The sequence below is a fragment of the Fulmarus glacialis genome, unplaced genomic scaffold, assembly GCF_000690835.1.
Source record: "Fulmarus glacialis isolate BGI_N327 unplaced genomic scaffold, ASM69083v1 scaffold11666, whole genome shotgun sequence".
Taxonomy (NCBI): domain Eukaryota; kingdom Metazoa; phylum Chordata; class Aves; order Procellariiformes; family Procellariidae; genus Fulmarus; species Fulmarus glacialis.
In genome coordinates, this window is record NW_009220061.1 from 4,407 (window position 1) to 28,882 (window position 24,476).

The window sequence follows — 24,476 nt, forward strand, 5'->3', positions numbered from 1 at the left end:
TGGAAAGGTCCATTTGTATTACTCAAAACATTCACTGGACTATACCTTTTTACCATGTGCTAGGTTGGGGATTCAATTTGATCTCCTAAAGACTGATGACACAGTGCTGTCTTTGAAACACCTAGTAAAGAATTAAGCTCTGAAATTTAAACAAAATTAAAAATCCTCAAGAACATAACTTCAAGTTTCACTCTGCCCAATTATCTTAAAAAGTATTCAAAAATACTTAATAAATGAAACGATTATTATAGTATTTTCTTATATTCTTTACATTTCTGTAGATCACACTTCCATCATCAGAATCCCCTATTACTACAACGGACCATTAGAATTCCTTCTGGAAAAGGAGGAAAACAATTGTGCATGTACAAAAACCAGAAAAGCAGTACATTCATTGGCACCTGTTCTCACAGCCATCCTTGTTCTGCATTATTTTCATGGGGCGAACAGTAAGTTCACAACAAAGAAATGTCGAGACCTGTCATGAAGACCTGGACTGTGTCAGGAGATTGCAAAAATACCTAGAAGTATTTTTTTTCTCAAGTTAATTCCCTGTGAAACCATTACTGGCTCAAGTATCTTCTAGCAAAGTAAGTCTCACCTTTGGCCCATGAGATGATTTCTTCTTCACTTCAGAAAAAGACAGGGAGTTACTGGGAAGGTTGGGGAGATGAAGGCTCTGTCCTGAAGAGAATGATGTGCCATCTGACATTACCATGATCTGTTATAGGAGGAAAAGCATGTCAGTCAAATATTACCAACAGAGACAGAGAGTGTCTCACCTGCCTAAGGAACTAGCAAGTCACATTGGTAGGAGAATAAAACCTCTCCAACAAACGTTATCCATGTTTCTTCTCAATAGGGGATGGGTTAATGAAACCACACTGCCATCCTCTATTTAATGAGCAAATCACATCTTTCAATTTCCATGCAAATATAATGCAAGCCCCTCAGAAAATGGCATAACTTGTTCTATTATGGCTGCTTACACGCCATGGCACCCGAGTCCTTTGCACTCTCTCTTGTCCTGAGCAATGTCTAGTACACTTGAAAGTTCATCCCACCTGCAGTAAAGGTTCTGCAGGCTGCTGACATCCCACAAATATATATGCGCAGCAGTCTTCGCTTTCAACTAGAGCAATGTGAAGGAAGACTGTAACGGGTGTAGGTAGTCAGGTTTGGGTGGCGGGGTGGCCTCTGTGAGGGGAGGCCAGGGTCTCCCCCATGCCAGACACAGCTGGATCCAGCTGGCTCCAACAGACCCACCGCAGGACATGTCTGAGCCCCTCAGGCAAGATGGTGGCACCTCACGGAAAACAGGTTTAAGAAAGGGCAAAACACTGCACAGGCAGAGGACGTAAGGGGACAAAAACCAGAGAAACTGCAGCGTAAACACCAAGGTCAAAGAAGGAGGGGAAGAGGTGCTGCAGGCGCTGGAAAAGGTATTTCCCTGCAGCTCATGGAAAGCCTGTGCCGGAGCAGTTCTTGAAAGACTGCAGCCCACAAAGAGGCCCCGTGCTGGAGCAGGGGGAAAGCGTGAAGAGGGAGGAAGAGCAGAGAGGAGCTGTTATGGACTGACTGCAAACCCCACTCCCCACCCCGCTGCGCCGCTTGGGGAGGTGGGGGAGATAGACAAGTCCTGAACGAAGATGTGAAGTTGAGCATGGGAAGGTGGTGTTGGGGGGTGGAGGGTGGTTTTTTTTTTTTGGCTTCTCATCATCCAAATCTATTTTAATTTGCAACAAATTAAATTAATTTTCCTTAAGTCAAGTCTGTTTTGCCCATGACATTAACTGGTAAGCAATCTCCCCATCTCTATTTTGACCCATGAACTTTCTCATCCTATCTTCTCCCCCTGCTCTGCTGAGGAGGCAGAGTGAGTGACCAAGCGGCTGGGTGGGAGTTCAGCCCTTAGCCAAAGTTAATCCACCACAAAGATACAACTGTAAAAATAGCCTGAGGTTTTAATGTGAAAGCAGTACAGTTCTAACTTCAACTTCTAACTTTAAGCTTCTGCTTTATGTGGAGTACAGTAAACTGGATGGCTGGTGAGCAAGCAGCATTTTTGCTATAACAAGGGTCTAGCTGCCTTTCTTGATTTTAAAGACTCATAAGTACAAACAGATCATTTCCAGAGACCACAGACAAATCAGCCGTCACAGAGCAGTTACCAGACATGTAAAGATTCATACCTTCCATCTGAGAGAAACTCAGCTAGCTCCTGTCTTCTGCTACAGTGCTGCTGTGCCTGGATTTTACTGCTTCCTAGCACAGCTATTCATCTACCTACTGTTTCAAAACCCTAAATACCAGAAACAGCTTACCTGCTGCCTGACAAGCCCTGCAAAGCTGGAGAGAAGTTGCAAAGCTCTGCACCTGCAAGGAAACATCTCTCTCTTTCCACAGGTTCCCATACACGAAGTCACACTTGGTTTTGTGGATGCCCTGTGTGGTCATCCTTGCCTCTTCACATGACCAAAACATTCTCTGATATTGGGGAGAGACTGACCCATCATATGCCTCATGCACATCACGTTAAAGAAGGAATGGGAAGTGCAAAATTGGGACATCTAGGATGTAGATACGTATACTCCACATTTTACCTCTCCAAGTGAAGATGATATTTACTGCCTACAGCTTCCTCAAGACAGGATTTCAATTATTTTTTAAAATTTTTATTTAAACATCGCTCCAAATGAATCTTGTTAAAGACAACTTTGTTCAAAAGATCATGTGGTAGCCTGGAGAATATTAAGGGACATGTCTAGGTAACAAAGATTGCATTTATCGGCCTGTAAGTTGAGTATTACCTTTCAACACTGCTGCTAGAATCCAAAGGTGGAGGAAGAAGGCAATCAAGTTGTTCTCCTTCCTTGACTATAGGTTCATGTATTAAAAAAAAAAAGTGTCTTTACAAGTTATTTATGTATTCAAACATGTTGTGAAGTAAGATTCCATGCAGGGCATGTAACATATTTTCTCCCCAATTCCTCATTTCCATTTCTCAGACACCTAAACCAGAGCCTGCCAGGAGCCAGAACTCTGAAAAGTCAGCCTGGCAAAAGCAATGGCATGCTTCTTGTAATCGTGGCAAGGTCAATAGCAATTACCTATTGTGAACCACAGTAAGTGATTTCATTTAGCCTGACAAATACTTTTTAACCTCAACTTGCCAAGGGTTTTGGCTGAATTCAGCCCAGCTGAATGCAAGAGAAGGCACAAGCTAACAAAGAATGATCAGCAATAAGGACAAGGAAAATCTGTAGCCACATGTGCATACCATAAACCTGTGCAACAGATAGAGAAAATGCATGTCTCTATCATTACCTCCTCTCACAGACTAAGTCAAATGGGTGGTTAAATAAGATTGTTCTCCTTTAAATTAAACTCAATGCAATGTTTTAAACCCACAAACTTCATAGAAAATACCAATTGCATTAAAATCAAATCATCTTTCAGAAAAGGTAGACATAAGGTTACCCATTAATTACAGAGTTTAAGCAGGTATTTTATTAACACAAAGTAGTTTTGTTCATACACCCATATGACGGAAAGATGCATGTCCATGTGGAAGAGAAATGTAGTCAGGGGGATCAGGGTTTGCCCTACCTTGAAATTAAAAGCGAAGAAATAAAAAATTCTGCCAAGGATTCTTTCTCCTAGGGTTGGAAGCTGTGATTTTCTCCCTGAAGCGTAAAAGTTTGACTAACTAAAATAAACTGAGGTTCAACCACTGCATGAATTTCCTTTTTAAAATTCAGAAACATTCCAGTTTAGAAATACTTATCTATTCATCATTATACACAGACATTCTTAGAAAGCTGACGTTTTTAAAAAGTGTATGGACTTCTGAGATATCTCAGTTTCTGGGCAAGTATTTGGACCATTAACAGTCTCAGTATTACAGACTGTGTGTTTAGAAACAGGATGACTGCCTACAGAAAGATCTACAGGGCCAGGATGAACTGCATTAGTACCATCTGAGGTCTGGCAGATTTGGCAAATCTGAGGTCTGGCAGATTTGGCAAATCTAGTTCTACACAGAAAGAAAATAAATCCTATACAGTTTTTAGAAGACAAAATCTGGACATTACGAATTGTAAGCCCTAAAAATTTCAGTGTATTGAATCCTGCAGCCTGTTATTTCATTATAAACCCTATGAAAAATGGCAATATAGATTCAAAATTTTAATGTGATTAACAATGTATGCAGTAAGACAGAACTTCAGTTCAGACTACGGACTTTACCATCTGTAAAGATGACAAAGACCAAGAAAATCTCATGTAAAACTAACTTTTTCACCCCTATGATAAAAAACACACCTCTGTTTTCCAAACTGATCTCTGTCAGAAAAAAGATACGGTCTTCATTAAAGTCCGCTATATCAGGAAAAAAAAAATCACTTGCTTTCTTCTCTCTCTCAAAGAATAAAGTTAATATTAACATTAAGTAACTCTCTAGGAACCCTTCCAAAATGTTTGTTTTCTTTGCTAGGATTATCTATGTAAAAAGCCCCTACATTACAAACACTTTCTGGAATTGAGATGCATTTCCCTTTTGGCTAAATTTAGGAAAGAGACAGCTATATATGCAGTTTAAGTACTACTACTGAAAGAGCTCAGCTGACAGAATTATAGCAACTTCTGCAGTGTGTAACTGCCCTTTGTCCTCCCATTAGTCAAACACAGAAACACGCAGCCTGGCAGATGTACTTCAACCAGCTTTCAGAGCAAGTCCCTACTTTCACATTGCCACTATCACACTGGCAGCATATACTGCCTATGTCTGTGTGTGTGTGTGTGTGCACGTGTATATGTATATGGCTATATTAAGTCAAGGCTACGCAAAAGAAGCAGAAGGTGGGAATGAGCATATCACAGCAAGCCACTAATTCTGCAGCAAGAATGCAAGCTCATCAAAAGCACAGCAAGAGTTCTCCAGTACAACCATGCTATATGTACTTTTTTTACTTGTTTCCTTCTTTCTGCATTATAAATTTCCTGCTAGCTTACAGTTGCAAAGAAGAGTACACCCCAATAGGTTAAGGACACTGCCACAGCCCATACTTAAGACAAGACGACCTGTGGCTGGTACTTGTCTTCTCCCACAATGAACCACTTCAGTGACAAAAAACAGGAATATTATTAATTCCTCTCCTCTGCCCCTTCCACAAGTCAACAGCTCAGTGGGATCAGACAAGCTGGTGGAATAAGACACCAGTGCTGGTGTTAATGAAGCAAGGTGAGACAACAGCTGGGCTTTAAACAAGTCAGTTTAAACAGCCATGTAATCACACTCTGAATTCACCAGTATGTAAAGTATGATGTTCTAGTTATAATTTTGCTGTTCCTGCAAAGATTTAGTTTGACTATACTTAAGCAGAGGTCTAGCTAATCTCACAGCCTGTCTTTGATGTGGTCAACAGCGACAGTAATAGGCCATGTAAAAGTAGGGAGTTAGATGTGCTTGCTCACAAATGTTAAAAAACAGTTGGGTGGATTGGAGTACCTGGTTCTTCTTCTAAGATAAGCATTAGAAACATGGCCAAGAGAAAACAGTTAGTTTCACAGTTTAATACCAGGGTACAAATGATATGGGAATTACAGAATAGGTTATACTAAGAAACATGTTGAGGGAGGTGATTGTCCCACTCTACACGGCACTGGTGCGACCCCACCTCGAGTACTGTGTGCAGTTTTGGGTGCCTCACTATAAGAAGAACATCAAACTATTACAGTGTGTGCAGAGGAGGGCGACCAAGATGTTGAAAGGCCTTGAGGGCAAGACTTACAAGGAGTGGCAGAGGTCACTTGGCTTGTTCAGCTTGGAGAAGAGAAGGCTGAGGGGTAACCTCATCGCAATCTACAACTGCCTCAACAGGGGCAGCAGTGCAGGAAATGCTGATCTCTTCTCTCTGGTGACCAGCGATAGGACACAAGGACATGGAGTGAAGCTGCGTGAGGGGAAGTTCAGATTGGACATTAGGAAAAGGTTCTTCACTGAGAGGTGGTTGGCCCCTGGAACAGGCTCCCCAGGGAAGTGATCACGGCACCAAGCCTGTCAGACTTCAAGGAGCATCTGGACGACGCTCATATGGTTTAGTTTTAGGTAGTTCTGCCCTGCGAGGAGAGTTGGACTGGATGATCCTTATGGGTCCCTTCCAACTTGAGGTATTCTATGCTTCTATGTATCCACGTTGTTTTTTTTGTTTTGTTTGAAATTCAGTTAAAAAACCATGTATTTTAACTTTTACCTGTTGGCAGGAACTTCATAATCCTCATGAACGGAAATTCTTTGCACCTATAGGAAGCAGCTAATATTACATGATGTGAATGACAACAAGAAATGCTTCTAAAAACAGGCAGACCATAAAAGGAAGGCTAAAGAAAGCATGGGCCCACTGCTAAATGGGGCAAGAGACCTCTTAACAAAAACAAAGAACTTGGCTTATGTACTCCATGTTCTTTTAGCCTCTGTGTTCACCATAAGACCTTGCTTCTTCAGGCCTCCAAGGTACCCGAGCATCCTCACACAGTCTGTGGCGGTGAATCAGTGCCCACAAGAGCAGAGGACAGGGTGCACTTCATCCACAGGGACTCTCAGGTTTCATGAGACCAGACTGGATGCAAGCAGGGGTACTGAAGGAGCTGGTCAGTACCATTGCAAGGCAGCTCTCCAGCATCTTGAAAAGGTTATGGTGATCCAGGAAGGTTCCTGATGACTACAGACAGGCAAACGTCACACTCATCTTCAAGAAGGAAGATCCAGGGAACAAGAATCCCATCAGTCTCACTTCAGTCCCTGGGAAGATGAAGAAAATCCTCCTGGAAGCCACTTCCAGCCACTGCAGGAACAAGAACATGACTGAGAGCCTTCAGCATAGGTTTACGAAGAACAATCCTGCCCAACTTACAGCCAGATCTATGAGATATGGACTGGATAAATAGATGATGAGATGGGTGAATAACTATCTGGACTGCTGGACTCAAATGGTTCTCTTTAGCTGTGTGAGGTCCAGCTAGAGGCCACTGACTACCGGTGTCCCCCCAGGATCAACACTTAGTCCAAACTGTTTAATGTCTTGATCAACGATGCAGTGGGATCGAGTGAACTCTCAGCAAGTTCACAGATGATACACAGATAACTAGTTTTCAGAGATACCCTGTGCTGTCCAGGAAAGGTCCACCAGACAAATATGACTGTTGGGTTAGAAGACGTTCCAGGAAGAGAAGAAAAAAGGTTAGATGAGCTGTTCCATAAGGCATACAGAAACTCAGTCAGCAGGTGAGGTGAATGAACTCCCAAGAAAGCCAGCCTGCAATCTAGTGAAGATGGAGAGATGATGTCGACATGGCAGAGGATGCCAGTCAAGACAAAGAGAAGAAAGACCAACAGCAGCACTGATTAATGGAATAACTGCTTGATATGACTGGACAAAACCAGAAGAAAACACAGATGCCCACTGATGTTTTTCCCCTGTCATGCTCCAAAGCCCATCTGTTCCAGTGACACCAAAGACTGCAGTTAATGGACGGTTTTGGGAGATTTATTTTAATAATGCATGTCAGAGATGGAAGGAGCCACACTCCATCTCCCTTTCTCTAAAAGGAAAACTGGACCATCAGTGTAGGCAGCTACTTAACACACAACACTAAACTTGGAGTAGAGAAAATTGCCTTTCTTAATTTTGCTTTCTTCTGTTTTACACTGTAACTGGGAGGTTTCCTACACCACCACTAATAAGCCATTCCATACAAGTTTTAGCTTAACACAGGGAAGAGATGATAACATCAAAATAGGGTTTAACAAGATCTCATCCTAATAACGTATCTAAGAAAAATTTATGAAAACAATGCAAGACTAAATCATATTGAAGCATACAAATATCACATGAATATCATGTTGGTATTATCTACTATGCTAAACAATTCCTACCACAGAGCAAAAGAACAAGTGTACACAAGCTACTTTTTACTTTCATTGCTGTTATGGACAGATGTATAAGACGGCTTTTTTTTTTTTCCCCCCTAACACTTTTCTCGCTAGTCCACCCCTAGAGAAAGATTTTTCTCCTTTTGTTATATGTGCCAATAAAGCATTACGCATAGAAACATTCAAATTGATCTGCTGGTAGTGGTATCTTGCTTCTAGTTCACCAAACACCCACTGCGCTAGCCTGGAGCTGTTGAGCTTGTATTTCAAACCTTTGTCTACCAGTTGCTTTAAATGAAAGACAGCTTCCTGGGCAAGGGCAAAGGAAAACTTACTTTTCCCAAAAAGACAGTGGGTAGAGGAAATCCACTGATATTCACATTATCGGGTAGGAATGATCCTACATGCTTGATCAACCTGAAGTGACCAGTCTCCATAATACGTGAGCTGCAGGCACCTTCTAAGGGCATTCCAATTTGCTACTCAAGACAACTGAATGCTATGGAATGAAAAACTGCCAATTAATGTAGTTCCATCCACTGCTGAACAAAGGAAGGGATCAGGGAACAACAACTGTGTACCACCAATTATCTTAATATAATTGGAAACCCTTTTCCAGCAATTTGGGAAAAATTATGAAATTGTAATACCTGTATATAAACCTACTAACAACTGATTCAGAAGTCTCCTTACAAAAAATTGACCTGTCAAACACAACACTTATCTACCAACACATGTTTGGCAGCTTGGAGTACCCAGGTACCCAACAAGAACCATGCATTTTCAAAACACAAAACTTTGCTTTCCAGATCCCAGTACAGAAAGCATGAGGAACAGCCTCAAAATATTCCATGGAAACTGGTCTTCTCTTACTGCCAATTTCTACAAATGCACATCGTAGGATGTGCATAGGAGTCAAAGATCTACCCCACATAGACACACAGTTAGAAACTGCATGAGCTGTCACAGTTGCTCCAGATCCACACAATCTCCTTATTAAGGCACATTAGAGCTTCTGCAGGGGAATGAACCACTACCAAAAAGCTGTTGTCTTGTCTCCTACTTTTTCATTCTCCTGAATGAAAGGAAGCCATCAACAAAGCTAGAATAATCTTGCCTGAAACAGATCCACACCAAGCTACCTGTTGCAGTTTCATTTACTGAGCTAGTTATCTAAGAACACCTTCATACAGCAGCCTCAGAACAGGTTGGTGAGCTTCCCCACAATGTGCTGCAAAAAATTGAAATAGTACTTTCAGTAAGAGCTGTATCTGTTAGAATTCCGGGAAAAATGAACCATTACTGCAACATTTCTGCAGCCCTGCAGATGAATTACACTCATGGTGCACCAGTAGCAGATAAATGGTCTTCTTTGTGCGGTCCTGGGCTGCCGCACCCCACATCGTTTTACAGTGAAGAACAAGTTCATTCACCACTGAAAGCACTAAGAGTTACAATAAAAATCCAGTTGTCCTGAACAACTATTATCCCTATTTAAACCAAAAAACCCACAAGGGAGTAGAAAACCTTTTAGAATTCTTTTAAGTTATTTGCTTGTAAGTAAAGTAATGTATAGTTTAAGAAAATTCAATTACTTAATTATGAAAAGCACAAGATTAAAGATAATCCCTTCCCTAGAGCAGCATTATACCTAAGGTTGGCTCTGGGTAGAAGCCAACTATTCCAACTGACACAGAGGAATTGCAAAGAAAGAGGGAGGATAGAGGAAAGAGGGAAATCCTCATGATTTCATCATTTTCACATTACATGGATTAAGAACGGAGGTTTTAGAACAGGCATTATGCAGGCATCTCAAGTGACTGAAAAGACATTTCTCAACTGTTAAACAGTAAAACCACAAAGATTTTTTAAAAAATGAAACAACAGAATGCAGTGGGTTTTGGCAAAACCTGAATTTTTACCTTGATACTGTTTTCTAAAAATTGCACCCCTCTCAAAATTATTCTTTCTCTTTCTTGACTCATTAATAGATCAGCTGTTTTCAAGGAAAGAGTTGCCTTGCTACAGAAGCACAGCTGCTTGTATTTCCAAATTAATTTTACAGAAAGCAGACAAAAAGGACAACTCTGTTGCTAAAAAGCATTATCACTACTCTAAAAGTGACCTATTCCTTGCATCCTCTAAATCTGAAACCTACTCATGCACAATTTTGTGCTGTGTCTAGAGGATGAGCTCTGAAGGAAACTACATTTATATAGTTCTGTCACTACCAGTAGCTTGATGATTTGCTTGGTAAGAAATGGATTAACTAAAAGTCATTATTTGTATAGAGGGTATCTTTGGGAATTTCAAGCAACAGGTTGTATTATGATATACGCTGCTAATTCACATGAGTCATACCTGTATACGTGTTAGCTTCACATCATTAGGTACTACACTGAATAAATGGTGCAAAAAATTCTCAGTGGCATCATTTCCACGGAAAACTTTTCTAAAAGAAATGTCATTTAGAATATATATGCAAAGAGATGGAACATAAACAATTACATTGAATGGTCTGATTGCATTTGCCCAGCGTACTCTTGAAAATATTTTATTTCCTCTGTAAACATTTCTTTTTACATTTAAGAGAACAAGGTCAACTGTAATTAGGTAAATGGTAGAGATGGACTTGAGCGTAACTAAATCTTTTCAGGGGTGTGGGGAAGTTCAGTGTAGAAAGTATGTTTCTGGAGATGGAAAACTTTGACAAAGAACTTTGCAAATTGGATATGGCCTTTGTAAGATTGAAGCAAAGGTTCCTATTTACCTTCCTGACTACAGAAATACAATCTTTGCAGCTAAATCAAATCCTGCCTCTTGTAAGGGCCGAAGAAATAATTCTCAGACTGGAAATCAGGAAGTTGGTGACCTCCTATTAATGATGACTGACTGCACATTTATGCTTCAATTCTGGTGATACCAAATAAAATGCTGACAGAAATATTCCACAGAGTTAATCTACATGACTGCACCACCTAAATGTCCTGTTTGCCTTAACTAAAATGGCCACAGCAGCACTGCAAAGCCATGCTACAGTTGTGTTCTCACTTGTTTAATTACTCGGGATATCTGAATGTTACTCATTCTCTCCCAGTGAACTGCAGAATAAACAGTGAGACCTTTGGGCACGTGGAGGATGGGATGCATATGGGGAAGGGTAACCATGAGAATGCACTGGCAGACTGCTGGCACTTCATTTTAAAACACACAAAAAAATGGTTCTTAGCCTGAAAGACAACAGAATATTGGCTGTAGCAAGTATCCCTGACTAGTTCGCATTTGGGGTGCCACAAGATATATGTGTGAGGGAAAAGGGGAGTTGTGAGCATCCAAGCGATAATTCAAGGAATCTGCAGCAAGACACAAACACATAGACAAGCCTATACTGAATACGGCAGCACGCAGATGCCAGGTGAGCCTGCACTTCTCCCTTCAGAAGGACATACTATTTGTAATATACATATGTTTATGCAAATGAGAAATAAAAAAATCATGTTTGGTAGTTTACGTCAGTGGAATGACACCTCCCATGACTTTTGCTTGGAGAAAAACTAATGAGAGAGGAGGGTTTCGAGGTGCACAGAAATCAAGTGATTTATACCATTATTTAAAAGCACGTAAGCAAAAGTCCACCATCTTAGAGTGCTTTTTGTAAAGCTACCACTCAGCGTTTTACATTAATATGGTATCTCATTCATTTTGAAAGACATGAACTTCATTTTGCCTGACTTGTTTCCTGTCAAGGAAATTCAGTGACTTGTTACTTTTACTTTTTTTTGAAGACAGCCATAAGCTAAAAGTATTAATTGTTTTGACTTACAAGTAATTGCAAAACCCATCTCGTACTTTATTATCCTGTAAATGCTTTTCTCAGCCTAAAGCGTGGAAGTTACAAGTGAGTTAATGTTTTGTGAATTGATTCAGTTGTCTATTCTACTTACACTTGGAAGCATTTCATAAAAGTGTAATGGGCCTTTCAGTGCTGGGAGATGTAAGCCCTTCAGAGACTTTTAGTAACAAGACAGACAGAATGCTATTACATTATCTCTGCCAAGTTGATCAGACAAACTCCTAAGTCACAAAGCCTATAGAGGGAAGCACAGAACCGATAGCTTCAAAAAAAGGGACCCATTTCTTGGAAGAAAATTGGGAAAATGGAGAAGAAAAAAGAAAAAAAAAAAGCAAGCACTTTGTAGTCTCCAGAAGACAAAAGGCAATGATGCAAAGCATATTAAGAATGACCACACTGATATATTCAGGGAAAGAATTTGATCAAAACACCCCACATTTCATTGTTTACAATTAGGCAACATCTTTGCTTTTGTTAATTCAAGAAACTTAAAATTAGAAGGCACAGAAAATGAGCAATAAAAGGGACGCTTCCTATTTTTTACCTTTTTAACCCTCATCCCCCCTCAAAGTCCCTGCTGGCATCATTTAGATTTATTACACTTGTGGGTAAAACTTGTCCATTGACAACTGACCTGATACGATTAATATTAAAGCAGTGGCTCATGAAGTTTTCCAGAATACAATCTTGATGTTTTATTTGCAAACACACTAAAGAGCCAATACATTGTCCAGACACGGATACCCTCTTGCACCTAATAAATGCAAACACAAAACACAGCTCATGCTTCTATTTCAATACAACTATAGTTGTAACAGTTCTCCAGGAGGACAACAAGGTTTTTCAGGCTATACCTGCTAGTTAGTTTTGGTTTTTTTTCAAAGATCCTCTTCAGCAGACTGAATATTCTCACACTAGCTTCCTCCTATCTCTAGCCCAGAACCAACTATTGTCTAATTGTGCCAAACAGGGCTACCCATTTTTGTTATGACTGTTCAAAAATATAAAGATAAGTATTGGCATTTACATATGAAGGCTTGCTTAACATCTCTATCAGTGACCTGGAGGAGGAGACAGTATACACTCTTATTCATGAGGTTTGTGGGTGACAACCAACTGTATAAGGGAAGCAGCTGACACTCAAGAGCAGGGCTGCCATCAGGAAGTACCTAGACAGTCTGGAGAAAAGGGTTAACAACAGACTTATGAAACAGTCAGGACAAATGCCAAAGCCCTGTCCCAGCAAGGCAGAGCCCTGCAGCCATGAGGCTGGGGCTGGGAAACAGCTCTGGGGGGTTGGCCCTGGGCACTGGAGGGCAGCAAACTGAGGCAGGGCCACCTGTGTGCCTAGGAAGCAACAAGGGCCAGTGGTGCCTAGGGTCTCATGAGCAGATCACAGCCCTGAGAGACAGGGCGGGGCAGGGACAGTACCCTCTGCTTGGTGCTTGCCAGACCCCACGTGGGTACTGCCTCCAGACTGGGTCCCCAACACAGAAATACCACCAACAAAATGGTGGGAGGTGAGGGGAGGCCACTGAGACAGAGGAGCTAGAGCCCTTGCCCTGCAAGGAGAGGCTGCAGGACTGGGGCTGCTTCAGCTGGGCGGAGGGACGGCTTCGGGGACACCCAACAGCATCCCTGGGACCCATGGGAGGGAATGGAGGAGACACAGTCGCGCTCTTCACAGCGGTGTGTGACAGGAGGGGAACACAAGCTGACACACAAGAGGCTCAGGCTGGAGGTAAAGAGAAGCCCCACAAAGACAGGCCAGCGGTGGAGCTGGGGCCCGGGGAGGTAGGACCACCTTTGGCCAGGGGAGGTTTCACAACCTGGCAAGGAGGGGTGAAGTCCTGAGCAGCCCGGTCTGACCCCATGGCTGAGCCTCTGGTGGTCCCTGCCAGCATGAATGATTCTGCCATTGTGTGAAACACACCAGAATGGTTTCCACTAACAGACAAATGTAAACCTAAAGGTTTGGTCCTCTCTTCCCTCCAAATGGGCAAACCTCCTTTGGGCTTTTTCATATCAATTAATTCTATCAACATGTAAAGAAGTCTTGGTAAATTTTCTGGTTCAGACTGTGTAACATATATTACATAAATTTAAGTAAGTTTATTTATACTTACAGTTTCTAACTTGTTCTACCTTATAATTATGAATTTATTCTGCTTAATACAGGACCGTTTCTCTTTAAATGAGAGATATTTTATTTTCTTATTACTTCCTCCCGTCACAGTAGCCCTCCTGTATTTCATCTCTGGAAAGTCAAGCAAGTAATGCTTCATGTATAAGGTCTAAGTTCTGCTTTTGCAGAAGTAAACATGAATCGCTCGGTTGTGAAGACAGATATATAATCGTATATTTAAGGTAGGCACATGTTCATTTGCTCACCCATTCCACTTAAAGACAACAAGCACTGAGCTCTTAGACGAAGTTAATCACAAAAACACCTCACTTCGTTTCACTGTCAGGTCAATCTTTATTATACTAATCATGCACCAGCAATAAGCAGCAACATCTTTATTGTGATGGCTTTTGACATGGGTGCAGGACTCACCCCTCCTGCCTTTAGCAGCTTTCTTCTGAATTCCTCTGTCGGGTTGTTGAATGTGAGCTTTTCACAGCGGAGGTGATTTACAGGTGGGTGGCCTTCAAGGTGCAGGAATAAGTCATAGTCAAATCGAACTTTCTTAGGTTCTTCCTGAGGGTTGAAAATAACCAGATAGAAACATCTAGCACCAAAACTAACTAAGTTGAAAACAAGCACTACATAAAGACTATCAATTAAAATGAAAATTATGTCATTTTTAACCATTCTCTGTGTTTTCGGACACATGATGGAATTTACCAAGCATCAGCTGAGCTACAGTAAATCAGACAAGCTCCTATCAGCCCATGATAACACATGGTAAAATGCATGAACTTCATGAACTTCAAGCTGTCCTGACAAGGCTTAATTGAAAGTGTTACATCATGTTTGGCACAGGCTACAGACGTATGCATAGGCAAGTATGTGATTCAGCTGACACAAGGTAACTCAGTCACCAACACAATCACACTTCTGAGCCCTAGACAGTACTGAAGTGAAGACACTGCAGTAAGTTTTGAATGCAAATTCCTCCACCGAAGCCAAACACTATTGTTTTCTTCACGAGTTGTAGAAAGGGGTAAGAATGAAACTGCTGCAGCCAGCTATATTTGATCTCCTATGTATGGGATCTGCTCATTTATTAATGAAACTTCATTGCCTTGAACGAGTGTGGCCATCTAGATTTCAAGTGTTCCACCACAGCTTCCATGCAATTAAAATTCTCTGCCACTGCAGTGAAAAATATGAAACTGAATGTTCCCTGTACCAATATGGAGAGAGAAAGAACAAGAAAGGCAAATTTATCTTGGAAGAAATCACTGCTCTACTATCAGAAAGCCTCATCTGAAAAAGGACACTAGTGGCATTGAATAGACTTCAGTCTGTAATACGAGAGAAAAAATACTAAGTATGTTTTGTGTTATACATTTACACAGTCCCTTCTAGAAGCTATATGTAAGTTAAGTGCTCTCTTAAGGCAATATTAAATAGCCCTTCCTCCAAATGTCATGATGTGCAACAGAAGCCACCAAACCAATGCCAGTCTTAAGGCAGAACACAAGTAAAAGGTCAAATTCAGGAAAAGCTTTAGTAAAAAGGGAACCATGAGGGAAGAGAAGGAAGAAATACAGCAAAATCTTAGCACATATCCAACGCTCCATGTAATCAAAATGTGTGCTCTGTTCAGTGATAGATGTTTAAAAAATTCACATTAAAAAATGTTTAGTTTTGATTCAGGATTCCAAGGATGTGAAGAACAGAAAGTAGAAATCTCAGTTATTCTAAAAGTTAAATCAGAGGTTTCAAACACAGCCAAGGGACATCCTCATTGTCCCCTCTCTAGACTTGGAGAAGAGACAACAGAAGAGGACCTGAAATAAAAGGCCTGCAGTAGTCTGTTTCTGAAGACAAAGAGAGTAGTTCCCGTAGATTATTTTCTTGACGGACCATTTTCAAAGACAACCATGGATGAAGATATTTCTTATTGTTAGAAAGCCTAAGACATGATTTCTTGCAGAAAAAAATGGAAGTGATTTACTCCCCTGTCTGCTTAGAAAACTGTGATGTTGCTACAGGCAGTTGGTACCAGCAGCTTTGCCATAAAAGCAAAGTTATAAGAATTTATAAACAGGAGTCTTCAAAGAATTCTGTGGAAAGTTTGATGAACATAACCAGTGATTTCAAAGCAGACTTTTACTATACAAAGGACTCCCAGTAGCACTGCCATTATTTCAAAACAGTGTGACAGTGAAGGCAGAATATACGGCAGTTTATGAGCCTTATCCTAAGTGGACTGCATTTTCCAGAGTAGGAGTCTTTTGACCTAAAAGCATTTTTTCAAGGACTTTGTCTCAATGGCTAACAACTATAGCCTGCTGCTGTATTTGGGAGGGGTTTTTTTTTGTCATTTCCCTAATTCTTTAAAGCTTGGAATATTTTCCGTCAGGGTGAAATGCCTATTAGATATTCTACCAATTTCTGTTTAGTCCTGGGAACAGGCACCCGTTAATTCTCCACGATCCAGGTGGCTTCTTGTACCCCTGCCTTCTCTATTCACTAGGGTACTTTCTGAACCAGAAATCGAAAAGTTGTCTACCTTGAATAAGTGATGATGGTCTGTCTCCTCTTCCTCCTTCTGTCTATCTCCTCTTTTTCTGTACTGGAATACCTGTGAAGTGGCTTAGGGGAGGAAGAGTAGCTAAGCCAGGAGAAAGCAGTAATTTGCCTCAAAAAAAACCACTTTTCCTTTGTATTGTACCGACCCCAGGGAAGGGCATGCTCCTGCAGCTGTGAAGAGCTAGCTGACTCACAGTCCAACTGCTGCTTGTCGTATTCCATGACACCAAAATAGGGGTGAGGGATGTTTGCAAACTTCCTAATTCCACATGCTGCTTTAGGGTGAGGTGAGTTGTAATCACTGCTGCCCTCTTGATCTCAGTCTAAGGCACAACTCCTGCTGGAGAACTCCTGAGACTTGCAGGTCTCCACAGTCAGCAAAGGCAGCCAAAAGTCTGAGTGAAAACAAAAAAAGAAATGTCGGGCAGGAAGTTTTCTGTAGAGATGCTTCAATGATTGACTCACTGTCTTCTGCCTTTGTCTGCCCAGTTTGGGATGAGCTCTTACCAGAGGAGTTAAAGAGAATGGGCTGCTTTTCATTAGATTTCCTGAATGAATCAAAACTGCTTCCCTAATGGAGACAAAGCTAAAAAGCATACCAAAAAAGCCAGTCAACTCACTGAGGCAGTTCTGTTTCCTTTTCCAACAGCAAACAGGGTAGATAAGCCCTGCTCTTCACAGATTGATACAGGGAACATTTCAGAATTACCTGTTCAAAACCTACAACTTATAAAGTGCCTGAGCAGAATTATCCACACTTCACACCTTGACAGAGCTGTGAAAGACAAAAGAATACTGGAGTATCTACTTGAAGGCATAAACAGCTAACAAAGTTGTACTCACAAATTTTAAGTGACCAGGGTTCCAGCAAAAGTCTTTTACTATGCATTTACATTTTCTTTCGGTTTTAGTTTTTCACCAAGCATTCAACATATTAAAGATGTAACACTGACTTGATTAAAATAATTATGTTAAACTACATCTTGGTAAGATAAAATAAATACACAGGTATCATAGAAGCACATGCAAAGTATAATAATAGCTCCACCGAGGCACATGACATACAAAAGGAACCTAAAATATTGCAGTTATTAAGGTACTGTACATTAAACCATGCAAGCTTTTTGCTCTAATTCCCCCCAAACCCAATTCCTTTTATCTGAACGAGTTATTAGTAATACAGACCCTGTTACGTACATTAAAGGAAATCTCTGTATTCGCTATCTAGGAGATCCACAATAAGTGCAGCATTTACTTAGACTCAGAATTTGAGATACCACAATAACGCAAGCTTTGTAGAACAGCACTGGGTTTGTTTTTAAACTGTGCCCCCCGGTAATGTTGAGTTGAGTACAGTCAATGGTCACATGCAGTCTAAAAGAACGTTTTTTCAGACTGAGGATGCAGGATTAAAAAAAAAAAAAAGAAAGATCAAAACCCGAACAAATTAAAAAGATTGGCAATACTAAAATAGAACAGTAAGTTCATTATGAAATCAACATAATCAAGATCAGTTTCGTTTCTTAAAGTTTAAGTGGCTCTTGAACTTTCTAAAGCATTATTTAAAGTCTGGCCACTTCTGAGTAGGGCTAGTAATTCTTCTGAATAATTACATTCAACTTCTTTATTTTATCAGGTAATCCTAATTTCATAGCGTTATCTACTAAATACAATTACACATTTCTAAAAGTTACAGTGACTATGAATTGAGGAACAGCAATGACAAAGATAGCTTTAAACCTAATTTTTAACTGAGTTTATGAATTAAACTTTAAAAATCTTTAAAAAACCCTGACTTCCACATGATGTGTTTAATATTTTTTTTTAATTAGATGTATGTGATTCCATACCTTGTTTTTGAAGTAAACCTCAATTGGCAAAATGAAACCAGCATACCCAGATTCTTCAACTTTGTAGGGTGGATCCTTACACACTGAAACAAAGAGGAAAAACCTGTACTTAACACATACAAAAAAAAATTTTAAACGCACAAGCCAAACATACGAACAAACGATCTGTGACAATAGTTCTATGACAGCACCATTACAAAACTGCACACACACAGTAGGACACACCTGTGCACAGCTCAACATGAATTGTGCAAGCAAATCGTTCCTGCCTGTATACAACCTACAGCTCAGGGATAGCAAATTTCTAATTTTTTTTTTCTTTTTCAATCATTTCAGACTGCTAAAGCACCAGGGACTTCAACACCAGGTGGACCCACTGAGTACCCACAACAGCTACATCGGCACTGCAGCCAAGGCTTGTTATGGGAATGGAAAATATACAGGATTCCACCCTGAGAAAGTTAAACATGGAGAGGGCAGAAGAACTGCCATTCATGTGTTCATAACCTAACACTAATAAAATTCTAATTCTAATAAATGTAATTTAAAATAAATAAAGAAATTGACACAACATTCCAGTATACAGTGGAGAACCTCAGGAAGGTTAACTATTGTATTACGTTAAAACAGTATCCAGGTTTACCCTATAGGATTCAGACTTCTTTAACGTAACAGTGCGTATTACTAGCTCCAATATACCATCTTTTCCCTGACATTTTCAGTTTAATGCAAGGGCTTTTAGTTACATGAAATCCCCGTAGTATTGAACATGAGCTCTCTGAAGAAAGTGACACTAGCCTGCCAACTCCAGCCAGTGACAAAAAGCAGATTGTTAGAGAACTTGGAACAGAAGCCACCTCCTCCTTCTCCTGTTTGGCTGTGTGACAACCTCATTACAGAATTCATGCCCACGTAACACATAAGCACAAAGGTAGGCTGTGCTTGAGAAACCACGCGTCTCCTGCAGCATCAACTCAGATGCTTCCAAATGCTGCATTGATATATATATGACAACTCATGTCATATGCACTACCATCTCAATGACATCATAGGACAATGACAGTTTCTCTACTGTAGACTGGCAGAATGATGCAATTCATATAGAAAGGGTTGACTTCTTCAGAAACATTTGCTCAAGCTCATCAATCCTGCTTACCAAAAGAAAATTCAAACTCCCAGATGGACCCTCATTTGCTAGGATGTATGCTCTTTTCAGAATTGCCTGGTAGCTGCTCACTGCACTGTATCGGGTGCAACTTAAACTACATTTTACAAAAAGTATGTGCTGCAATCAACTGTGCAGGGCCTGAATATCAAAATTACTCTTTTTAGCAAAGCACCACAGGTGGGCACTTACCACCATCTATCATCCCAAAAACATGACAAGGCCCATCAGACACATCCAGGAATATAACCATTGCTATATTCTCAATAGTATGATCAGTACATCAGCTTTCTGAAGACTTGCAAGCTTGGTTAATCCCCAAGTGAATGAACACAGCAGAATTTTGTCCTACTACCTTGCCATTCTCCTCCTGCTCTGCTAGCACCAAACCCATGCAGGGACTTCAAGGATGAGGAAGATTCCAAGTCCTTGCTCACCTTTTGGCTATCACTACCCAGTTCACCTCATGCAATCAACAGAAAGGGAAATGGATGACAAAATCAGAGCAAGAATAATCTCTTTTCCAGGCTCTTCTGCAACACTGCCTTCTTGCAGCTACAGAACTTGGTTTGTTTTTCTTGGCAGGAAAAAAGAGGACATACAGTTTACAAAGTGGGATTTGAGAGATTTTGAAGAGAAGTGTCAAGATGATAGGTCAAATCTGAGAGGTGGTTTCAGACATACTAAGCTTTTAAGTTGGAAACTGAGCATTTTGTGTTAGAACTGCCCAGAAGTAGTATTTCGCCTTATATTGACATGTCTTCCCTTAGGAGAGCTTACCAGCATTTGAAAAATGTAAATATAATAGTCCTAGTTAAGCACAGTGACAAGTTACAGTAATACATACTGATGACTTTTTCAGTCAAAGATAGAGGAGCCTTCCTGCTCCTTCTCTGCCTTCAGAGGACAACTTGAGGAGAAAGCCTTCCCAGTATTATTTGAATGGCCGTTTAGGTTCAGAAGGCTGAAATCCACTTATATAAGAACTGGAAAAGATTATACAGCATATATTTATCCAGATGGAAACACAGAAACTTTAGAAACTGTAACAATACATTAACTGTTACAGAGATTTCAGGCTCCATTACATGACAAGTCACAAATCACTTTTTTCTTTTTTTTTTTTTAAAAATCACATCAGCTTCTTCCTGAGAACTTAATTGGTGCAGAAAACACTGTCAGCATAAATATTTTTCATTCTCTCCCTCAAATCTCTCTTCTTTCAGCTAACACAGCTGTTAGCCATGCTGGATAGTACCTTGTCAAAGTTTCACATTACAGTTCTGAAAACAAAGTCTGTTACGCTTGCAGGCTTTGTTGAAACTTGGGTGATGGGTTACAAAACACTTAATCACAAGGAAATTACTTTGGGTGCCTTCCCAAACTCAAAGATGGGCTTTTAATAGAAGGAAAATCCTACAATCTCATGAATGAAACCTTCCTGAAAAAAGGCAAATGACTGAGCAAAGCTCCGTGCTATTGCATACATGTAGACTGCAGCTAAAATGAAAGCTATTGTATTTTCCTCACCTTTCTTGTAGAAGCCACTACTATATGTACTGGCAGAAACAGCGTATTTGTGCACAAGCTTTTTTTTTTGTTGTTGAACTGTTTCAAGTAGTAGCCAGGGCTGCGATGACATGTGTGGTTTAGCTGAGCCAACAGGCAACCATCCTAGCAATGTTTGTTGAGTGGAGAAGAGAGAGGTAGCAAGAGTTTGGTAAAACAGAGAAAAGGTAGACAGAAAAAAGTAACAGGAGAGGCAAAAAAACCCCTGTAGTGGAGAAGGAAAAGAGAAACAAAAGCAAATTGCAGGTATAGACCAACAGAGCAAAACCAACAACAGAAACTAGGAAGGAGTGATTTTGAAGAAGGAAGCACCTGGAAACCTTAACATGCTTCTCAAAGCTCATTAAAAAAAAGCAGCTACACTAGACCAGGTAGATAAGCAGAACACACTACCCTTTTACAGACAAACAAACGATTTCCTCACCATCCAGAGGGACAGAGGCATTTCCCCAATGACTGATACTCTCCTTTGAAGTGGCACCTACAAATGCATCTCAAGCACCAGATAAACAAAGCCTCTTGCACAACGGTACCACTAAGACTTAATTATTCTGGTCAGGTTTTTTTCCTATGGAAACAGCTTGTATGATCACAATGCAGTTCCTCCCTCTCTCCTATATCTTTTGACTAGGCAGTCCAACTTCAGGACAGTCTCTATGACAATTAAGGCCCTACAGATTCCTACAGATCCAGTGAAAAACGAGTGCCTGCACTGAGAAAGCAGTTCCAGATAACATCTTCACTGAGATGCAGGGACAAGCAGCCAGCAGTATGCAGAATTACAAACCAGTTATAACACAGTGTCTCTTTTCATGAGAACTGTAGGGCCAGGAGAAGAGAAGTAAAGAGAAAAGCTAAACTATGCAGATTTCTTTAGGCCTACTGGCCACACAATACGCTGGGTTTTTTGTTGCCTGCGTAAGGCAAGGTAAGGACTTCACGATACTATACTATTATCGTATCTTTGTCAGAATGCAGGATCATTTCTCTTCTTCCATAAATTAAAGCTTTAATCTTAGGTATTTGCACATGCATTTGCTAAACACAGATAGACCAGCCCCCTAAAGCAATTTTAGGTACAATTTTGAAATAAAAATAGGAGTTTATGCAACACAATTATACTGCTGAAGTCCATCCCTTCTGTTCATCATGTTTCATTGTACTTCAGTATGAACATTGCTGTAACAAGTAGTAACGTTACAAGTAGTAACGTTGGTATGTTTGAGGCCACAGAAGGGCTCTAACCATAGCAAAAGCTGTTAAAATCCTGCAGAGGCTTGAACTGACGTGAAACTAGAAGACTACACAAGCTGTTAAAGGAGGGAGGGAAGAGGAGAAGGTGTAGAAGCTAGAGTAGGTCCTAGGACAAGAAATAGTTGTCATAGGTGGAATGCCATTTTTCCGTAATGATGGGGAGCATACACATCTACACACACGTGCAACTGCACAGGTATTGATTTCCAGTACTGTACATACCTCAGGTGATCACCTACAGTATACTGTCACTTAACTTCCCTTGACAGAGGACTGTTTAGACACTCAGCTGCAATCCTAGCTGTACCCTAGCTGTATTACAAACACTTCACAAACAACTGGAATAGTCAGAAGCGTATTGGCTGTGCTGCCCCATTCATTTTGACCAGCTTTCCCATAAATGCAAGTGCAGTAATTCGCAGCTGATAAAAATTATTCAAATGCTCCTCAAACAAAACATGCCTTCCAGAGACCAACTGCAGGATATCAATGTGCATCTTTTAATGAAAGCTCAGTAACAACATTATCAGTATTAATACACGATTTTATTAACAAGGATTTCTTCTCCATGACATCTCAGTATCTGTTTTGGTAAAATTGCCTATTATACTCATTCTACACATAAGAAAGAGATGCGAATGCTCAATTCTCATTCAGTGCACTCTGTAACTAAATTCTTTTGATAATGCCAGCATAATGATTTACCCAAAGTCACAGCAAGCGAGGACAGGAATTTATGAGTTGTAGATTACCTGTCCCCTATTTGTCAGGGAATATGCCTTCTCTACAGCTAACGTAAACGGCTTAAATCTTTTATCTCAAATATTTTGCTTCTTTATGTCACAAGTGAAGCACTGCTTTTTCTTTTGTGGTGTTCATGCATGCATTCCCATGTGTTGCATCAGACATTAACTGACCCCTAAGGAACAGATGCCAATCAAGCCATGATGATGCATTTTAGTAACAGTGATCACACTGAGGCCTTTGGAGATAACAATAAAAAAATTCTAGTAAGAACTATCCTTTTTAAAAGCTTTAACATGAGATTCATTTGCCACTCCAACACTGTTAAACACTTCATTATGAATAGATTTTTCCTTTATTAAAAACGCAGTCAGAATGAGTAAGGAAAGGCAGAAGTTCCTTTTAGGCAGATGCTGACACAAATCATCAGGACCATGCAGAATAATGAATGTAACAATTCACATATATTTTGTGCATCCTGCAGGATACACCAAGTGGGTGCTTGGAGGAAGTGAAGCTTTTTGATAGAGAACTGGTTTGATTGTAACTTTTTTGTACTGGTATTTTAGAGGTTCTTGCCTATAATTTGCTCATATTGGTCACCCTTTGACTAACTCTTCCCTCTCTTCATCACCACCTTCATTAAAAGAAATCTCACAACAAAGGGGTGGCATTCACTTTCAGAGGAAGGCAGATTGTGGTACCAAATCCCTCCTGCAGTAAGAAGTCAGCTTTAAATATTCAGCTGTGATGTCTACAAAAGCTCTTTGACTCTGCTAGTCAGTAGCTCACCTTCCCAGCTGATGGGCTCCAGTACTTGGGCTCTATGCAAAAAGGTTCAAACAAAAGCTAGCAAAAAAAAAAAAAAATTGTGTGGGTTAAACGGTACCTCCTACACTAGGAATAAGGAGTTCCCATTTGCTTAACACCTTATGCTGACAAGTATGTCACAAGACAGATACAACCCTGAAGTGAAAGCACAGAGGGCACTGAGAGAACTGAGACTGAGCTTTCAGCATTGCATTTACAATCATACTAAGTTCCCTGCCGCACAGACTGAATGCCCAGATTCCCACCACTTCTACCAGCTGGATAGGATAGCTTATAACCCCTTAAATAAAGTGAACCCTAGCTAACTTTCGGAGTGACATTTTCTGTATATAATGTCTACTCCCTGACCATTGGCTAGCTTCTTCATCAATTGAGATCAAACTGATACACAAGACAGGAGGGCAGGGAAGAGGAAAAACCTCGATCATGCCCAACAAGGTTTTCCAAATCCAGGTCTTCCTGGAGTACTTAAATCAGCACTAGCCTTTAAACATTGCTAAAAGACCAGCAGAGAGAGTAGTAAACACCCACTTACAACTGAATTTCTTACTGCTCCAAACAAAAATAGACTA

General features: G+C 40.5%; 1 protein-coding gene across 1 annotated transcript; it reads right to left on the reverse strand.

Moving 5' to 3' along the window:
- Nucleotides 1-560: 560 nt before the first annotated feature.
- On the reverse strand, nucleotides 561-19,759 carry LOC104078830 (protein AF-9-like). The gene is made up of 4 exons (XM_009580619.1): nucleotides 19,699-19,759; nucleotides 18,342-18,424; nucleotides 14,344-14,487; nucleotides 561-721 (listed from the first exon to the last, which is right to left on the reverse strand). The coding sequence occupies exons 1-4, from the start codon at nucleotides 19,757-19,759 to the stop codon at nucleotides 572-574; spliced, it is 438 nt and encodes a 145-aa protein (XP_009578914.1). The 3' UTR covers nucleotides 561-571.
- Nucleotides 19,760-24,476: the final 4,717 nt, after the last annotated feature.